Genomic DNA, 19,409 nt, shown 5'->3' with positions numbered 1-19,409 from the left:
CATTGTAAATAAGAAGCAGACAGCATTATCTCCTGTAAATGTAAACAAACATGTTTGTCCTTGTAATTGGCTGAACAAGAACTAGGACTGAGTGGACTTGTAGGCGCTAAAGTTTTACATTGTTTTTGAGTGCAGTTATGTAACAAAAAAAATCTACTTTAAGTTGTACTCTCATGAAAAAGAGATTGCACTATAGTACTTGTATGAGGTGAATTGAAAAATCTTATTTCTTTTATTGTGCAAATATTTATAATAATAATATAAAGTGCACTTTGTATTCTGCGTTGTAATTGAAATCAATATATTTGAAAATGTAGAAAAACATTCAAAAAATTAATACATTAAAATTGGTATTCTATTGTCTAACAGTGAGATTAAAACTGATAATTTTTTTTAATCACAATTAATTTTGAGTTAATCATGTTAGTTAACTGTGATTAATTGACAGCCCTAATTATAGATATATGGTGGTCTAAGCAAAAGGGCTTTTCCAGGGAAATCTGTGACAGCCATGAGAAAAGGCACAGCCCTAATTATAAGATCTTGGATCTTGTGTTTTAGATAGTCAGAGAAGTGCTTTGAAGTTAACTTGCTTTTCATCTGAAATTTGACTTTCAAGTGTATGGCTTCTCGATTGAATTGCGGCCATTTACTCTACATGGGATGACCACTGAAAACTTCCTGGAAAAATGAGCTGGTGCAACATGGGGCTGCTGAATGATGTCAGCTGCTGGTGTCCTACCACAGCAGGTCTTTGACAACTTCACTCCTCTTGCTGGGTACAATTCAAGATGTTAATACTGACCTATGAAATCCGGTCGGCATAGTGCTGGCTGTCAGAGACCCTTCCTTTCCCTAGGAAACCTTTGTGACAGTTAAGGTCAGCTGGGGCACCTGAGTTAATGGCTCCTAGATTCAAAAACTTCTGTGGACATGGAGCAGGGCATTCTCACTGAAGGGTCTTCCACTCCAGAATTCACTTTTCCCACTGGTTTGACAGAGCTGAAGTTTTTAGATCTTTGTGGCATGGTTTTAGTGCCTCTTTTCTTAGGCTGTAACAGCATTGGGGGTTTTCTTAAAATCTGTCACTCTTGTTCTAGCATCAGCGACCAAAGAATTATTTGGAGAACAGCTAGCCAAAGACTCAAAAGTAATAGCAAAAAATGTTTTAAGTACATCAGAAGCAGGAAGCCTGCCAAACAACCAGTGGGGCTGCTGGATGATTGAGATGCTAAAGAAGCACTCAAGGACAATAAGGCCATTGTGGAGAAACTAAATGAATTCTTTGCATTGGTCTTCATGGCTGAGGATGTGAGGGAGATTCCTAAACCTGAGCCATTCATTTTAAGTGACAAATCTGAGGAACTGTCTCGGATTGAGGTGTCATTAAAGGAGATTTTGGAAAAAAATTGATAAATTAAACAGCAGTAAGTCACCAGGACTAGATGGTATTCACCCAAGAGTTCTGAAGTAACTCTTATGTGAAATTGCAGAACTACTAACTGTAGTCTGTAACTTATCATTTAAATCAGCTTCTGTACCAAATGACTGGAGGATAGCTAATGTAATGCCAATTTTTAAAAAGGGCTTCAGAGACGACCCCAGTAATTACAGGCCAGTAAGCCTGACTTCAGTACCGGGCAAACTGGTTGAAACTATAGTAAAGAACAAAATTGTCAGACACGTAGATGAATATTAATTTGTTGGGGAAGAGTCCACATGGTTTTTGTAAAGGGAAATCATGCCTCTCCAATCTACTAGAATTCTTTGAGGGGGTCAACAAACATGTGGACAAGGGGGATCCAGTGGATGTAGTGTACTTAGATTTTCAGGAAGTCTTTGACAAGGTCCCTCACCAAAGGCTGTTAAGCAAAGTAAGCAGTCATGGGATAAAAGGGAAGATCCTTTCATGGATTGATAACTGGTTAAAAGATAGGAAACAAAGGGTAGGAATAAATGGTCAGTTTTCAGAATGGAGAGAGGTAAATAGTGGTGTCCCCAAGTGGTCTGCACTGAGCACAGTCCTAGTCAACATATTCATAAATGGTCTGAAAAAAGGGATTAAACAGTGAGGTGGCAAAATTTGCAAATGATACAGAACTACTCAAGATAGTGAAGTCCCAGGCCAACTGCAAAGAGCTACAAAAGGACCTCTAAAACTGGGTGATTGGGCAACAAAATGACAGATAGAAATTCAATGTTGATAAATGTAAAGTAATGCACACTGGAAAACATAATCTCAACTATACATATAAAATGATGGGGTCTAAATTAGCTGTTACCACTCAAGAAAGAGATCTTCGAGTCTTTGTAGATAGTTGTCTGAAAACATCCACTCAGTGTGTAGCAGCAGTCAAAAAAGCAAACAGAATGTTGGGAGTCATTAAGAAAGGTATAGATAATAAGACAGAAAAAATCATATTGCCTCTATATAAATTCATAGTACACCCTCATCTTGAATACTGCGTGCAGATGTGGTCGCCCATCTCAAAAAAGATATATTGGAATTGGAAAAGGTTCAGAAAAGGGCAGCAAAAACGATTAGGGGTATGGAACAGCTGCCATATGATGAGAGAGTAATAAAACTAGGAGTTTTCAGCTTGGAAAAGAGATGACTACTGGGGGATATGATAGAGATCTATAAAATCATGACTGGTGTGAGAAAGTAAATAAGTGTTATTTAATCTTTCTTTTAACACAAGAACTAGGGGTCACCAAATAAAATTAATAGGCAGCAGATTTAAAACAAACAAAAAGAAGTATTTTTATTTTTTACCACACAACACACACTTAATCTGTGAAACACTTTGCCAGAGGATGTTGTGAACGCCAAGACTGTTAACAGGTTTCGAAAAAGCACTAGATAAGTTCATGGAGGATAGGTCCATCAATGGGTATTAGTGAGGATGGACAGGGATGGTGTCTCTAGCCTCTGTTTGCCAGAAGCTGGGAGTGGACAACGGGATGGATCACTTGTTTGCCTGTTCTGTTCATTCCCTCTGGGGCACCTGGCATTGGCCACTGTCAGAAGCCAGAATTCTGGGCTAAGTGGACCTTTGGTCTGACTCATTGTGGCCATTCTTATGTTCTTATTAGTATGAAGACCTCTCCTTTTTTAATGTAATTTATTTGGAAATCTGGGTTTTTATTTAAACCTTTAAAAATATACAGTGCTGCTTCACAGTCTGAGCTACATAACTAATGGACACATTACGTGGTGCAAGTTTATCATGTAATGCCAGTACAAAGCTCCCTTTGTTGTAGTAGTCTTTGTTACAAGGTTGCCTATAGTGTAGGGCAAAAAAAATCTAGCTTCAAGAAGTTCATTCTAATCGCCTACTTCACAATAGATTTCTCTCTCAGCTCTTAACAAAGACTCCTACAGAGAGGGTGCGCTTTGTTGAAAATAGGTAAAGATGTATGCAATAATTTTGTATGATTTTGTTAACAGAATCAGTGATGTCTGGGAAAACCTGTGAGGGTCTTGAGAGTTGTGTAGAACTAACCTAGATGCTTTAAGAGTATGAATTCTGAAAATGCTGGTAAATGTGAAATAATAGTGATTTCTTAAATATTTTTGTCTGGGAAGTAAATTTAAGAACGAGTTAAGGTAGAAAATTCAAATGACAATTAATTACATTATTATAGTTTAAACAACAAATCTGAAATACTAGAAAAAAGGAAATTTACTGTTCCAATATTAAACTTTGTCCATCTGTTTTCTCCCCCCTTCTGCCTAAGGGTGGGAGATGCTAATCATTGGCCACGTGACATTTGCTGAGAGTGTGAATTCTCGTGGTATGGTCTTTAGTTGCATGTTGTTACAACCTGTAACCCATACGTCGAGATTGAATACAGCCTGGTGTATGCTATGTATCTGGTGGGTATTGGGGCAGGTTTAAGGCATGTCCTTGGGACCCAGGCTCTATCCTGGAAAAGGCTCCAAATAGATCAGCAGGTGTTGCACAACAAATAGCTGATAATTAGCTGCTGTTGCAGAGTGTGGGACTCAGGCTATGTCTGAGTCCTCTGAGGTTACATCAGATAATTTGGTGACTGGCCTGAAGGGAGGCAGAAGCTGAGCCAAAATCTAATCTAGGCATTATATACTATTAATTGCTGTCATATGTGAGCACTAGGGTGACCAGATGTCCTGATATTTGGGGCTTTTTTATTATGGGCTCCTATTACCCCCCCCCCACCCCATCCTGATTTTTCACACTGTCACCCTTGTGAGCAGTGGGATCAAACAAAAAGTACTTTGCACGTAATTCAGGAATAAAACCCACACTTGGTCACATGTGGTATTCTCTACACAAACTAACTAAACTATGTTAAAAGGTTGTGGTCTCTTACCCATTTCAGAAGCAAACACAGAGTAAGTACAGAGAGTTTTCCAGCCCATATCCAGAGAGGGTTGAACTGGATTGGTGTTGTGTATTTTCCCCTTACCACTGATGAGTGCTCTGTATAAATCACTGTTGGAGGATTCTAATTGTAAGAAATTGTACTGCTCTTTTGTATTGTTGCTGCTTCTTGATGCTGCCTGCAAACAGGTGTTATGCTAACTAGCAGTTTGCCCAAGTTTCTCCAGAAGGGCATATCGGGCATATCAGACATAGGTGCTGGAACCAGGGGTACTGTGGGTGCTGTCGCACCTCCTGGCTTGATGTAGCAATAACAACCCAGATACATGGTTTCGACCTTCAGCGCCCCCACTATAAAAATTGTTCTAGCACCCCTGATATCAGACTGCGAGTGAAAGAAAGTAAAGCAGAGGGACCAGATGAAATCAAATTTGAATGGCATCATCTGGAATAGGAACATGGTTTTCTAGTCCTACTACTTCCTGCAGGTGTTGAATCCAACATACTGTAGCAGGTCAGTTCTCAGATCTTTTACCTCGTAGTTAGTTTTGTTAACACAAGGGCACTATCCAAGAATTTAACAAGCATCCCTGGCCGTGTGGACTTGCTTCCAGGCACTAAAAGTTCCATTGTGTATTTTGACGTACCGCTGTTTCAAGCATTTAGTGTGCAGTAGCAGGGTCTGTGATGCCATTTTGTGTTCAGCTGGCATGCTGTAGATTTGCACCTTGGATTGCCACACACTAGCTCTCCATGTACATAAACACTACTAGAAAGTATCAAGTTACTACTAAGTGTGTAGGGTAAGCTCCCTTCACAGATTGTAACATGGACTGTAGCATGTGGAAAGTCTAGTTCTCAAGGGACAAACTAATAAAGAGGGTAAACTATGCAAATTAATCTGCAGGGAATGCACTGATCTTTTTTTCCCTCCTCTTTGCAGCATGATGTCTGACAATAAAACAAAGTCCACTAAGCCTGCAGACAAGACTCCTCCAAAGTCTCCTGCAGATCCGACAAGAGAGAGAGCAACCAAAAGGCTATCTTATGAATCAAACAGTTCCCACGAAGGGGCCATGGCAGCAGAGCTTACTGCTCTAGAAGAGGCTTTTAGAAAGTTTGCCATCCACGGAGATACCAGAGCCACAGGAAAAGAAATGCATGGGAAAAACTGGTCAAAATTATGTAAGGACTGTCATGTGATAGATGGGAAGAATGTGACAATCACGGATGTTGACATCGTCTTCAGTAAAATCAAGTAAGTTCCTTCCTTTTTCTTGCTCCCTTGTCTTGTTATACTTTGCACCCTCCCCTCCGGTTTATATTTTTATTTCCTGCCCCAAAGCTGGTGTGACTCACAGAATTAACATTTTATGAGCAGTAGCAGCTACATCACTGTACTTCTGCCACAATTACACCCTTTCATATTTGCTTTATATACTTTGTTTGAAAATGTCCTTTAAACTTCTGAGCAGCTGTCCTTAGCTGAGTTGAGTGTTTCATGACTTAAGCTACAGTATGTTCAGGAAGGATCCATGTTTATCACCACAAGCTGCTAACTTTAATTAAAAAAAAGTGCTGGGTAAGTGTTATGTACTTGTACTAAAGGAGCTCTGGCTCAAGTCAGGCCACAATGTCGGTAAGTGAGGGGTCACTCATGCGTAGTTTTACAGTTTTTAAACACTCTTGTAAGCCAGAGGGCAGATTCACCAGCTGGGGCAGTCCAAAGAGCAGCCACAGACGCTCACTAGTTTTTTCCCCTTAGAGGCTAAGCATCCAGTTTGACTGAGGTAATAAATAAGATTTTTCTTGATGGTCCCAATCTTGTGTGGCATGGGCACGCAGCTACATAACAAATACGCCATCCAGTTTTTGGTGGCTGAAGCCGCCTTCTTATCAGCCACCAAAAACTGGATGGTGTACTGGTAATGAAGACGCATACACATGTTGCCCAGAGATTGGCACTGCCAAGCATAGGTGCCAACTTTCACCGGCGCTGGTGAGTGCCCGCACCGCCCTCCCGTAGCCCCGCTCCAACTCCACCCCATCCCGGCCCCTGGTCCCACCCCTACTCCAACCCCATCCCCAAAGTCCCTGCCCTAACTCCGCCCCCTCCCTGCCCATGTTGGATCCCTTCTCCAAATCCCTGCCCCGGCCCTGCCTCTTCCCCTAGTGTGCCACATTTCCCCTCCCTCCCTGTCCCATGAGTCAGCTGTTTCGCGGCGCAAGTGCTGGGAGGGAGGGGGGGAGAAGCAGGGCGCAGTGGCGTGCTCGCGGAGGAGGTGAAGGCGACCTGGAGCAGGGGGTTGGGGCAGGGCCACAGGGAGCTGCTGGTGGGTGCTGAGCTCATTAGTCCCTCTGTCGTTCATTACCTTAGAAGTTGTTTAAGTTGCACAACACTTAGTTTATTTAAGGACAACTTTTCAGCTAGATTCCTTAATTGTGCTAATAGTTTGCAGGAGGATATGTTTGCACATGCCCAAACCCACAGTTTCATGTGTAAATGCTGGTTTGAGGCCATGCAAATTGCGGCAGCTGCAGGTTCAATTAGGGAGACTTATTGAAAATTTGACCCTTAGAGCTCACCAAAGATAAGAAATACAGAAAAGAAAGGACCCTTTACTCTTCGTGGGTTGTCCAATGTGATGTACACGAATCATAGGATATCATGTCATTAATTCTTGAATGAATACATTGTTTATGCTTCAACAACCTCATCCACTGGCTTTTTCTGAGTGGGGGGAAAATGCTGTTTGTGGTGAGTGTTTCTCCTCTGACAGCTGTTTTGGCGTAGGCACTCTAACCTTTTTGTTCTTGAGTTAGCCTCTCGCCATCTCTGCTCTCGTGACAGTATTAGTCCGGAGATTCTGTTGCCGTAACCAGTTTCTGTATTTCAAGTGGAATCTTGTCAGTGAACTAGCCCATTGTAGTAGATGGCTAAGCTTGGAGATGTTTGGGCTTTCAGTTTCGTGTTTTAATGAATTTTGATGGATGATGTCAATGTTTATTTTCAAGTATTCTTTGGTTTTGATAAACTTAAATATTTGTTTGTTGCTAGCCTAACAGGAAATGACACATCCTAGGACTACTTTCTCAGGCCAGTTTCCATGCAGTAAATGATGTGATAGGTGTGATGAAGTGGGACTGTTCTTAATGTTTCCTCTGAATACTGTGTGGATGCCTCAGTTTCTGGCCGACACTCTGTCTTCTGGCAACTAATGGCCCGGGCCCTTCCCCCCGCAAGGGGATGCTAAGGTGTGGGAGAACGAAGAGGTCAGGTGACCTCCTGGCCCAGGAAAGGGACAACGACCAGAAAGGAGGGGCTGGAGGATGTTTCAGTTTGGAGCTGGCTGGGGACAGGAAGTGAGGGCAGATGGAGTTGTCTGGCTTGCTGGGCCCCACAATGGACCCGGCTGAGGGGTCCCGTTCTCTGTACCTACAAGCTCTGTTTTAGACCGTGTTCCTGTCATCTAATAAACCTCTGTTTTATTGACTGGCTAAGAGTCACATCTGACTGTGATGTGGGAGTGCTTGCAGGACCCTCTGGCTTCCCCAGGACCCCACCTTGGCAGACTCGCTGTGGGAAGCGCACGGAGGGGCATATGCTGAATGTTGCAAGGTCAGACCTAGGAAGGTGAAACTGTGTGAGCTTCTTGCCCTGAAAACAGTCTGCTCCAAGGGAGAGGAGGCTCCCCAGAGTCCTGACTGGCTTTGTGGGGAGCAGTTCCAGAGCATTGTCCGGGGACTCCGTGACAACAGGCCCTTAGTATTGCAGAAACTGGCTGTGCACTAGATTGATGGATCCCGAGGACTCAGACCTGATGCCTACTGGGTGGAGTGGATTCACTTATGCTCTGTGGGAGTGAGGTGTGGATCCAGTGGTGCAAGTAGGACAGTATGGTATGCCGTGCCAGTAAGCTATTTATATCTGGTACGACGTACTGGAAAGACAGAGGAGGAGCAGAATGTGTGGCCATCGGGTGGCCCCAGGCTGGCAGCTCCTCCAGTGTGGCTGTACCGCCACCAGCTCTTCCACACAGCTGCATGTGTACGTCTCCTGTCCGGGATCTGTACAGCAGTCCTGCCGGAGGACAGAGCTGGGGCGGAGCTGCTGCGCTGGAGGAGCTGCTGGTGTGGGGCCGCCTAGCGGTCCCACTGTCTGCTCTTTCACTGCTGCAGTTTCCAGGAGAGCCCTGCGGTTCAGGGCTCTCCTGGGAAACGCAGTACGAAAGGAGCAGAACCCCACACTGGCAGCTTCTTCAGCATGGCTGTACTGCCCCCTGCCTTGTCCACCCAGTGCTATCATCAGAGCTGCTGTACAGACCCTGGGCAGGACTCAGCAGATGCAGCTGTGTGGAAGGGCTGGGGGAGGGGCTGGGGGCAGTACAGCCATGCTGGAGGAGCTGCTAGCGTAGGGCTCGGTTTGTCAGCATGTCTGAAAAAAATATTTTCTGCTGTCAGAGGGAGCTGGTTTGAAGCTCTTCTGCTGGCAATTCCCAAAGCAGGTGTGACTGTGAAGTGGCTATTTTTCCAGAGAGCAAGCCCTCCTCTTCTCTTAGTAGCCCACACAGGAGCTGTGCTGTATCCACCCATGGGAGTGCTCCCCTCCCCAGGTAACGTGGGATGGATCATGGGGAGAGGGAGAGTGCAAGGCCCCGGGCTGGAGGCAGGGTGGGGTCACATAGGGAGGTCAAGTGCCTCTCCCCTCCCCTTCAGCTGGTGCTGCATACCGGTAAGAAAAGAATTCTGTTTGCACCACTGTGTGGAGCACTGGGGACATGGGGCTAGAAGGAGACCGCACTGATATAAACACAGGCCACTTCCACTCCCCAATGCTCCCTATTCCCAAGGAGGTAACCAATACATGTTTTGTTGTATAAAAATAGCCCAGGAATTGCTGATGTCTCAACCTTTGCTGGAACGACAGAGCTGCAGTAACTCCCATGCAACTATTACAGGGTTAATTGCTTCCTTCTTTAGGAATGGAGATAACTGGGTTCTTATTCCCATGACTGCCCTGGGGTGCTGGCTCTTCTGCCTGAGAGAGCCTGGTCTTCTGTCTTTTCTCCTGGCTGTCTGCTTCCTTCTGGAGTTATGCAGTGTAGTTGTAGCTGTGCCGGTCCCAGATCTATTCAGTGTGGGTGAAACCAAACAATCACTGTGCTCTTGAATGAACTCACACAGAAAAATGATAAAAGACAAAACCACCCTCCCACCTGTGGGTGAACACATTTCAGGAATCACTTCGTATCTGACCTCTCAGTTCTCATCCACAACGCGTTCCAAAGACAAGCCTGGGAGCTTAAACTCATAACTCTGCTAGACACTAAAAATCACGGATTGAACAGAGATGCTGGATTTATGGTTTATTACAACAACCTATAATCCACTAATTGCCTTGTTTTGTCCTGTGACTGCAGAGGTGTAAATGAGCCACTTTACCTTGAATGGTCCCTTAGTATATTTGCTAGCTACTTATGCTAAACAATCTGTTCCACCTTTCATTTAGCTGTCACATTCTTGAGTACCTTTCCCAGCCCTTAAGGAGAGCTCTGTGTGGTTCGAAAGCTTGTCTCTCTCGCCAACAGAATTTGGCTCAATAAAAGATATTACCTCACTCACCTTGTTTCCTTTTGGAGCTGTCAGCCAAGTTCAGTGCTGGAAGAAGGGAACTTGGTCTCTTACCCCCCTGTAAATCAACTGGAGAAACCAGTCTTCCACTATCTTGGGAGACCGTATGCATGCTCATTGCCTCTTTAATGTCATTCCTCAGTGCCCAGGCGGGGTGGAGTCATGAGTAGGATGTAAGTGTTGAGCAGCCACTGCTGGTTGGGTGGCTTTCAGAGGCTTCTGCACAAAGGTGCCAGGACCCAGGATTACCCTTCAGGTACTGTTGTCTATTGATACCTGAAGTCACTGCATTTTTAATAATTGGAAGATAAGGAATTAATATTCTAAAATAAATTACTTTAACTAAGTGCCCACCCATTGTCGGCAAGTGCAGCATAAGTTTTGAACATTCCCTATGTGTAAATTTATTATTTTTAGCTCTGACATTTCTTTTTGTATTTTATCGGTGGGGGGAGAAATAGGCAATAACTGTCATTTAACTGTGAAAATTTCAATATTTCAAGCCTTCCTTAAAAGATTCTACCAGATCATTTCTGTATACCCTTTTTCAGTAATCATTTTTCCAACTTGTTTTTGTGATTTATATTTTTTTGTTTTGGTTCATTGTGACGGAAGCTTTAATTTTCACTAGAGATCACATATATATTTAATATAGCATTTTAATTATAACAGTTGTGTTAACAGGATCAGTGAAATCCCTCGAAGTGCTGAACAGTGCACACATTTAAAAAGTTAAATAAAAACTAGAATGAAATCTTGTGTGTGTAGAAGGCTAACAGGCTCAACTGCTGGAAGACTGGCAATGTAGTCACTTTCTGGACACCTGGGAGACATGAGTAAACTTGGTGTATACTGGTTGTGCTCAAACAAATGCAATGTCTCCTTTCCTTCACCTCCCCTCCATATCCGACCAAAAAAATCAATGGGCAGATTCTTTGACCCTTACTCACAGATTGAGTAGAGCCTACTTTGTTTTGAGTAGTCCCATTTTCCCCCAGTGGGATTTTCTAGAGAAAGGTAATAATAATTAGTGTAAGGTATTTGGGTTCTAGGCAGAGTTTTGTTGAAAAACAGTTTGAATTAAAAAAAATTCAACCAAAAGTCCAACATCAAACACCCGAAAATGGAAAAATATTGATATGGGTATACCGCTGTGGTGCCTCATGGGAGTTGTAGCTCCCATTCTCCTCTATGGGTTGGGTTCCCCAGCTCGACTACATCTCCCATGATACACCATGGACAAGGACTCCCAGGTGTATTATGGTGGCTCAGCAATAGGGGAAGCCGTGATGCACTATGGGAGATGTAGTCTAGTGAGGGAGCCAGGCCCATACAGTACAATGGAGGCATGAGGCACCATGGAGGCATTTCCAGATTGGATTTTCAGCTGGAATTTTCAGTGGAGACAATTTTCTGATCAGTCATATTCTTAGGGTATAACTGGAAAACTTTTTGTGGAATCTGGAGACAATTTAAACTTAGTGAAATCAGTCTTCAGTCAGAATCACTATATCTACATATGTATGGCTGCTAGTCTGGAATGAAGGATAGCTTCTGAAAATCAGGAATGTGATCACTGCCGACTCCTTTGCTCAAAGTCATCTGAGTGATGGAGTTTGTTCAGTTGTTCAGAGATACCTTTTTCTGCTACAGGAAAGCATTCTCCCCCCTGCAGAGTGCTGGTACTGATAGAACACATTGGAACTTTCCCTGGGAGGTGCTGAACACCTTGTAGGACCTGGTAATCTTTTCTCAACATGAACAGCATTTATTGGACTAAGAAACTTAATCTATGAAAGTTATAGTGAATCTACACTGTTTGAAAGGCTGGAAATGTCTGCCTTTCTTTCCTTATAGCTTTTAAAGGAAGCTCAGCTAAGGTTCATTATATTACTTAGCATTGATGATGAAGCCATGTGGTAGCTTGGTTACACAATTTCAATTAAAATGAAAAATTTGGAGTCACTTTCAGTCTCTAGATGGGGACATAAATTCAGATTGGATTGTAGTTATGCTGATGGCCTTGTGTGAGAGGATGATATATAGGGTTGAAGATAAATTGAACAGATCTGGGAGTGAATGGCTTCTGAATGTACATTAACTTAAGAGGAAGGGGAAGCGTAGGTATGAAGAACATACAAAAGTCGAGATGATTGGAAAAATACAACAATGTGTGTGGAGTTACAAGAATATGTGAGTTGAGTTCATTGTTATTGATGGGAATGTATTTTTTGTTTGATAATCTGGATATTTACAGACACTTGAGAAAACACTCATAAATCCCAGATGTTTGATGGATTTTAGCACAAATTTCTATCATCTAAAATTTCATTCCAGAAATGTATTATTTATAAGGCCCTACTTAATTTGTGAAATTGCAGATTCCTCAATATTAGGCTTCCAGTGCAATTTTGATTTTTATTAGCTTGCTGTGCAGTCCACAATTTTGCAGACATTTTCAGGTTTGCAAAATGTTTTTTTTCCCCGTTAGTGTAATAGATCCCCATTTATCCAAACTGATAAAGGCTGGGGCTCAGACTTCCAGCCCCGGGTGGCTGGGGCTTGGGCTGTCACCCCCATGCATTAATGACTGAATATAGTTGCAGCAAAATGTCTAGTTATCACAAAAAAAAATTAGGCATAACTTAGTACTTGAGTGTTTATATTATTCCAGCAATTTTTTCTTAAACAAATAGATCTTCTCTGGCTTTTCCACATTACCACAGTTAATAAAGGTCCATTATTACTTTTCTGTGATTTTTCCATGTCTTGTCTGCAACTCAGCCACAATTATTTAACAATCATCCAGTGATTCAAGTAGGGCCTTAATTATTTGCTATTTGACCATTCATTACTCTCCATTTTAAAAACTTTGTCACCCAGTCAGAGAATGTAAGCCGAGGTGACTAGTTACAGAGTGTAAATAGTTGAAGTGAACAGCTTGAGAACAACTCAAAGGCTATTTACACAGATGAATATATGTGTATAAAGCATTCATTGGTAGAAACTGGGATTCAGAACAGGAAAAAGAACTAAATTAACAACAAATAATCAAATCAGCTCGATTCAAAAGGGTTAAATTAACCAGTCTGAGAGAACGAATAGGGAAATGGATTTCTGATTTACATGTTTTACATGCACCAAAAAGTTCAGACACATTTCTCAATATCAATAACATCATATGGATATCGAACAGTACTATTTCACTTTTTCTTGCCTTGTAAAGGCAAGTGGAATTATTGTAAATGAATGATAAAGTTTTACAGTGCATTATGGGATAAAATAATGTGTTAAATCCAGTAAACTTAGACTGTGAAAGCATTCCTTGCCACATACACTTTCATAGAGAGAACTGTTAGGTGGAAATGCTCATTGCCTCCCTGAAACTACCAGCAAAACTATGTACATAATTATTTATCAGATGAACAAGTTCAACTTGTCATGGAAGACAGTAGGCTCAGAATGTCATCAAAGCCTATAGAGTCTTTTTCCCCACATACCCCAGGGTTTTATGCTATGGTATGTTTTCTGTGCACTTATTTATATTGAAGGAGAATCCTGGTTTTAAAGATAGCTTTGTATTTCAATTTCCTCAGTGTGATTTTTATTATAATTGTTTTACTGTCGTGTATTAAACCAACAAAAACAGAAACATATACATACCACTGATAAGTAAAGAAGCCAAGGTTTTCCTTGTGGGAAGTGTAATTTTTCAAAAGGTCCTCAATCACGCTTTGCGTATTTAATGCTGTAATTCAAAGCAAGGCGCAGTCACAATAGTGCCCCACCAGAAGGGAGACACTTTTTCAAAGTATTGGATAGTGAATTTTCATAGCAGAACCTCAAAAAGTCATTTATTTAGCATGGATGTTTCTGTAACTGTGATAACCGTACTTCTGCCTGTATGCTTGGCTAATGTTAAAATACTCTGCTTTAATAGAAAATATTTAATAATATTAGCTCACTCGATCACTGCTATTTTTTCTTGCACCTTCTGTACTTTATTTAGGAGGTATGTTTCTTTTATGATTGGCATACTAAAAAGAGTGGTAATGCAGGCTGGACAGTACTGTAAAGTTGGTAGAGAAATACATCAAGCAAACACTAGGTAAGGTTTTGAATGGAGGGTCCTTTGGGCATTTTTCAACAGTAGGGGCAGCTGCCTTCCTTTTTAGAAGATTTCTTCTTCTTTGTGTGCCTGCACGTGTCCATCCATTGTAGTGTTCGCACACCCCAAGCACAGTGTCTGGAATTTTTTCCCTTAGTGGTATCCATTGGGTCAACTCTAGCACCTCTGGCATCATGCAGTCATAGCGTTTGTATAAAGGGCTCTGACGACCTTGATCCCCTTCAGTTTCTTCTTACTGCCCATGACAGTTGCTGGAACCCTCATTGCTTAGGCAATCCTTCTCTTACTGGATTTTCTCTCATTTTTAGTGTACATAGTTAGTGTAGTTTTAGTAGTTTCTAGATAGTTTGGTCTCCACCGCTCTGAGACAGCGGAGCTGTCCACCATCCGGTGCTAGGCAGGCCTCGGTCACTGGGGTTCAAGACTTGCACTTCGTGCAGTAAGTCTATGTCTATTAGCGAGCCGCACTCAAGCTGCCTCAAGTGCTTTGGGGAAGCTTATAGAAAAGACCACTGCCAAATCTGCAGGGAGTTTAAGCCTGAATTCAGAAGGACCAAGCTGCTCGATTGAAGGTCTTCCTCATGGAGGCAGCCCTAAGACTGGCCTTGGAGCTCTGCGTGGACATGGCCCGAAGCAACTCGGCCTCAATGCTGATTGCTCCTCCATCGACACGGGTCTCTGGGCACTGATCATCTTCCCCAGACCAGGAAGAAACACCGTAAGCACCAAGAGAAGAGCAGATCTCTGGTGCCAAAGGACAAGGGAGATCGAGAGCAAGACCCATGCTGAGCCGCTCTGTCCCCAGCACCTCACCATCAGGTGCCCGCACCCATGGCACCACAGCGCCCTATGACGCCTTCTCAGGGTCAATGCACCAGCCAGTTTGCAGTGCCGTCGACTCCTGAAGCCTTCTCTGTGGGGCCTGCTAATCCTGCTGGTACTAGGCTCACTGGAGGGTCAGGATCTGGCACCTCTGGTGTCTCCAAGTGGAAGGGAATCTCCACCAGCTTCTTGCTCAATGCTGCAATAGCTATGCAAGGGAAAACTGTCACTGACAGATGCAAGATCTCCTTGGTGACCCTCTCAGGCACCGAGTGGCACGGCATGGCCCTGGTCTCCACAGCATAGCTCATCATCATTGGACTCGGAAGTGGAATTGTATTTCCCCCATCAACGCAGCTGACATTGCTGCTCCCTAAGCCATTCTTACCCCACCTTGGCACCGAGTTCTTCACCGGGAGCCTGGCCATCATCTCCATGGGGTTCGCCTACAAGGCGGTGGCCCTTCTGGAACCCGTGGGAGTTTTCCCCCACCTCAGGGCATCTCCTGAGATGCTCTTACTCAATTGTTTTGGAAGCCAGGGTGCTCCTCGTACCGCACAGGGATACCCCAGAAATGGACTCTGGTACCAAACACAGCACTGAGCCCAGGAGGAAGCCCTGTAGGCTCCTGTGGATGCTGTAGAACCAGCTGAGGTGCCTGGTCCAACATTAGTCTCCTCTTCCTCCTCCCCAGATGAGGCCGTGGTGGCACCAGGGCTTTCCCACCTCCGGACGACCATAAGACTTACCTGGGCCTATTGAAACAGGTAGCCTCAAGCCTAGGGGTCCAAGTGGAGGTGGTCAAGGAGGTGATCCATGGCCTCCTGGACATTCTTTCACCAGTGGGCCTGTCTGGAGTGGCTCTACCACTGCATGATGCCATCATGGAACCGATTAAGGCCCTGTGGCAAACCCTGGCCTCCCTCCCACCAATGGCAAAGTGCATGGAGCGTAAATACCTTGTTCCTGCCAAGGGGTACAAATTTCCTTTTTTGCACTCCTCTTCCCCCCCCCGGGGGGGCGTTGGTGATTGTGAGCAAGATCACCATGGACAGCCGGGTTCTGCGCCCAAAGCAAAGGATACTAAGAAGTTGGACCTCTTTGGGCAGAAGGCATACCCTGCTGGGCGCTATGACTTTAATATGTGGGAGTTGCTGACAGAATTTAGGGAGCTACTTCCCCAGCCTGGAGTTTTCCTCTCTAATTGGATAAGGAAAGACCATTGCTTGAGCATCCGTGCAGGCAGTTACAGTCTTCAGGGCTTCCCCAGGAAGTGCAGCAGACCGTCCAGGACCTCCAGTTCGAGGGCTCCTTGGTTTTCTCGGAGAAGACAGAAGATAGACTGCACGGCCTTAAGGGCTCCAAGGCAACTTTGAAATCCCTGGGACTTTATGTACTGGCAGGTTCAAGGAAGCAGTATAGGCCACAGCAGATGAGCCGTTAGATCCTGCAGACTGCCAGGCAGGACCAACAGAGGAGGAGGAATGGGGATTTAGGTGCAGGGCCCCTCCCCAGTCTTCCTCCACAGGCCCTGCACAGTTGACTCCCAGGCACACTTGGTCGTCCAAACACTTGTTTTGACAAGACGCTCAGGGTTGATATTGCAATCCCATATGTATTGGATCCAGCTGGCCCCCATTCTCCAACCACCTTTTTTACTTCCTGGATGCCTGGACCCATATCACCTCAGATCACTGGTTTCTTAGCATGATAGAACTGGGTTTACAACATCCAATTCCTTTCTACCCCACCTTTCCTCTCCCCACTTCCCCCGGTCCCTCTTCAGGGACCCTTCTCACTAGCCTTTATTGGAGCAATAAATCCAGTCCCTCCTTCGGGTCGGAGCTGTGGAGGAGGTTCCCATTCACTTGAGAGGAAAGGGGTTCTATTCCTGCTCTTTCCTAATTCCAAAAGCTAAAGGTGGTCTCTGACTCATTCTAGACTTGCAACATCTTAACCAATATCTCAAGAAACTGAAGTTCTGCATAGTTTCCTTGGCTTCCATCATTCTGTCGCTGGATCCCGGGGGTTGATATACTGCCCTCGATCTGTGACCAGGAAAACCTGAAATATAGAAATAGACATCCTACAGTTCGTAATGAACTAAAACCACTACCAGTTTGCAGTGCTCCTGTTTGGCCTGTTGGCCACCTTGCGGGTTTTCACAAAGTGCCTGCTGGGAGTAGCGGCCTTCCTCAGAAAGAAGGATAGTCCACGTGTTCCCATACCTCAACGACTGGCTGGTCTAGAGCTCAAGTGGAGGCTCATTCAATTGACATTCAAAGCATTGGGCCTTCTGTTAAATGTCCAGAAGTCCACCTTGATCCTGGTCCAGAAGACAGAGTTCATCGGAGCACTACTCGACTTGGTGCAAGCATGGGCTTTGTGTCCGGACAACTGGTTACTCTCAATTGTGTTCCTGATAAGTTGGGCCCTACCAAATTCATGGTCTATTTTGGTCGATTTCAGTTATAGGATTTTAAAAATCATAAATGTCATGATTTCAGAAATTTAAATCTGAAATGTCACGGTGTTGTAATTGCAGGAATCCTGACCCAAAAAGGAGTTGTGACCCCCACCCCCCCAACAAGTTATTGTAGGGAGGGTTGCAGTACTGCTACCCTTCTGCCCTATTGCTGGCGGAGGCTCTGCCTTCAGAGCTGGGTGACCGGAGAGTGGCGGCTGCTGGCTGGGAGTCCAGCTCTGAAGGCAGAGCCGCCGCCAGCAGCAGGGCAGAAGTAAGGATGGTATGGTATTGCCACCCTTACTTCTGTGCTGCTGCCTTCAGAGCTGGGCCCTCGGTCAGCAGCTGCCACTCTTTGGCTGCCCATCTCTGAAGGCAGCAGCGCAGAAGTAAAGGTGGCATGGTATGATATTGCCACACTTCCTTCTGTGCTGCTGCTGGTGGGGCACTGCGTTCAGAACTGGGCACCTGGCGGAGAGTGGTGCCTGTTGGCCATCTGCCCAGCTCTGAAGGCAGCACAGAAATAAAGTTGGCAATACTGTGACCCCCTCCCACCTAAAATAACCTTCAGCCCCGCTGAAAATCTCTTTTGGGTCAGGAACCCAATTTTGAGAAACGCTGGTTGCCCCCGTGAAATCTGTATAATATAAGGTAAAAGCACACATAAGACCAGATTTCATGGTCCATGATGTGTTTTTCATAGCCATGAATTAGATGGGGCCTTACTGATAAAATCTCTTCAAGATTGTCGGAACATGACCATGTGAAAGTGCCTGAGCCTCCTGAGTCACATGGCATCATGCACACATGTAGTGCAACACGCGAGACTAAGACTCAGACCTCTACAAGCCTGGCTAGTCACAGTCTGCTCCCCCTCTAGCCATCACCTGGACTCAGTGCTCACGGTTCTGGTACAGGTCCTCAACTCACTGACATGGCGACTGGACAGCCAGACAGAATGTGTGGAGGTACCCTTCTCAAATCCACAGTCATCCTTGTCTCTGATATGCACTGCATTGGCCCTTGGCTGGGAAGCCACCTGAGGTCCCTCAGAACTCAAGGTCTTTGGACCCAAGAAGAGCTCTCCCTGCACATCAGTGTCAGGGAACTCAGGGCAATATGTCTAGCCTGCCAGGCATTTCTGGCCCCACCTGGTGGGCAAGTGCATTTTGATCCTCACAAACAATATGACTGTGTTCTACATAAGCAGGCAGGGCGGGGCACATTCTTTCCCCCCCACGCCAGGAAGCAATCCGCCTGTGGGAGCTCTGTATCAATTACTCCATCGACCTAGAGGTATCTTACCTTCCCGGGACTCAGAACCAGCCGGCAGATCGCCTCAGCTGATCTTTCTTCTCTCACCACGAGTGGTCTCTCCGTCCAGACATCATGAAGGACATCTTCCAACGGTGTGGGACTCTCATTAGAGATCTGTTTGCCACCCAAACCAACAGGAAATGCTACCAGTTCTGCTGCCTGAGAGGTCACAGCTCAGGATCTCTTGCAGATGCATTCCAGTTACAGTGGACAAAGTGTCTATACTATGCATTTTCTCTTATCTCGCTGATTCACAAGGCTTTGATGAAGATCAAGCGGTACCGAGCACAGATCATCCTCATAGCCCTGGCGTGCCGCAGGCAACATTGGTTCTTCATCCTCCTAGGAGTATCTGTGGAGACACTGGGGCAGCTTCCGCTGCACCCAGACTGGATATCCAGGAATTGCAGCTGGCTGCAGCACCCTAACCTCACATCCCTTCATCTGATGGTCTGGAAGCTCCCTGGCTGAATCTGGAGGAACTAGTTTGCTCGGAGCAAGTCCATGAGGTCCTAATGGGCAATAGAAAGCAATCCACCAGAGCCACCTACCCAGCAAAATGGAAGCAATTCTCCATCTGGTGTTCCCAACGTTAAGTCCTGTCCTTGCAGTCATCTCTGGAACTTTTTATAGATTATCTGCTTCTGTTCAGACAACAAGGTCTAGTCCTTTTGCTCGG

The 19,409-nt window shown here is 44.8% G+C and overlaps 1 protein-coding gene across 2 annotated transcripts in view; it reads left to right on the top strand.

Moving 5' to 3' along the window:
- The window catches only part of TPPP (tubulin polymerization promoting protein), a 124,163-nt gene that overhangs the window by 29,875 nt on the left and 74,879 nt on the right, over nucleotides 1–19,409 (top strand). For both annotated transcript variants that reach the window (XM_030551549.1, XM_030551548.1), the window contains one exon: nucleotides 5,311–5,625. In XM_030551549.1, the coding sequence (XP_030407409.1) occupies nucleotides 5,312–5,625 (314 nt within the window). In that variant the 5' untranslated portion in view covers nucleotide 5,311. The remainder of the gene's footprint in view (nucleotides 1–5,310; nucleotides 5,626–19,409) is intronic.

This window comes from Gopherus evgoodei, chromosome 2 (genome assembly GCF_007399415.2).
Source record: "Gopherus evgoodei ecotype Sinaloan lineage chromosome 2, rGopEvg1_v1.p, whole genome shotgun sequence".
In the NCBI taxonomy this organism is placed as follows: domain Eukaryota; kingdom Metazoa; phylum Chordata; order Testudines; family Testudinidae; genus Gopherus; species Gopherus evgoodei.
The sequence above is the reverse complement of the archived record's forward strand: the minus strand, read 5'-3'. Positions and strand labels throughout refer to the sequence as shown.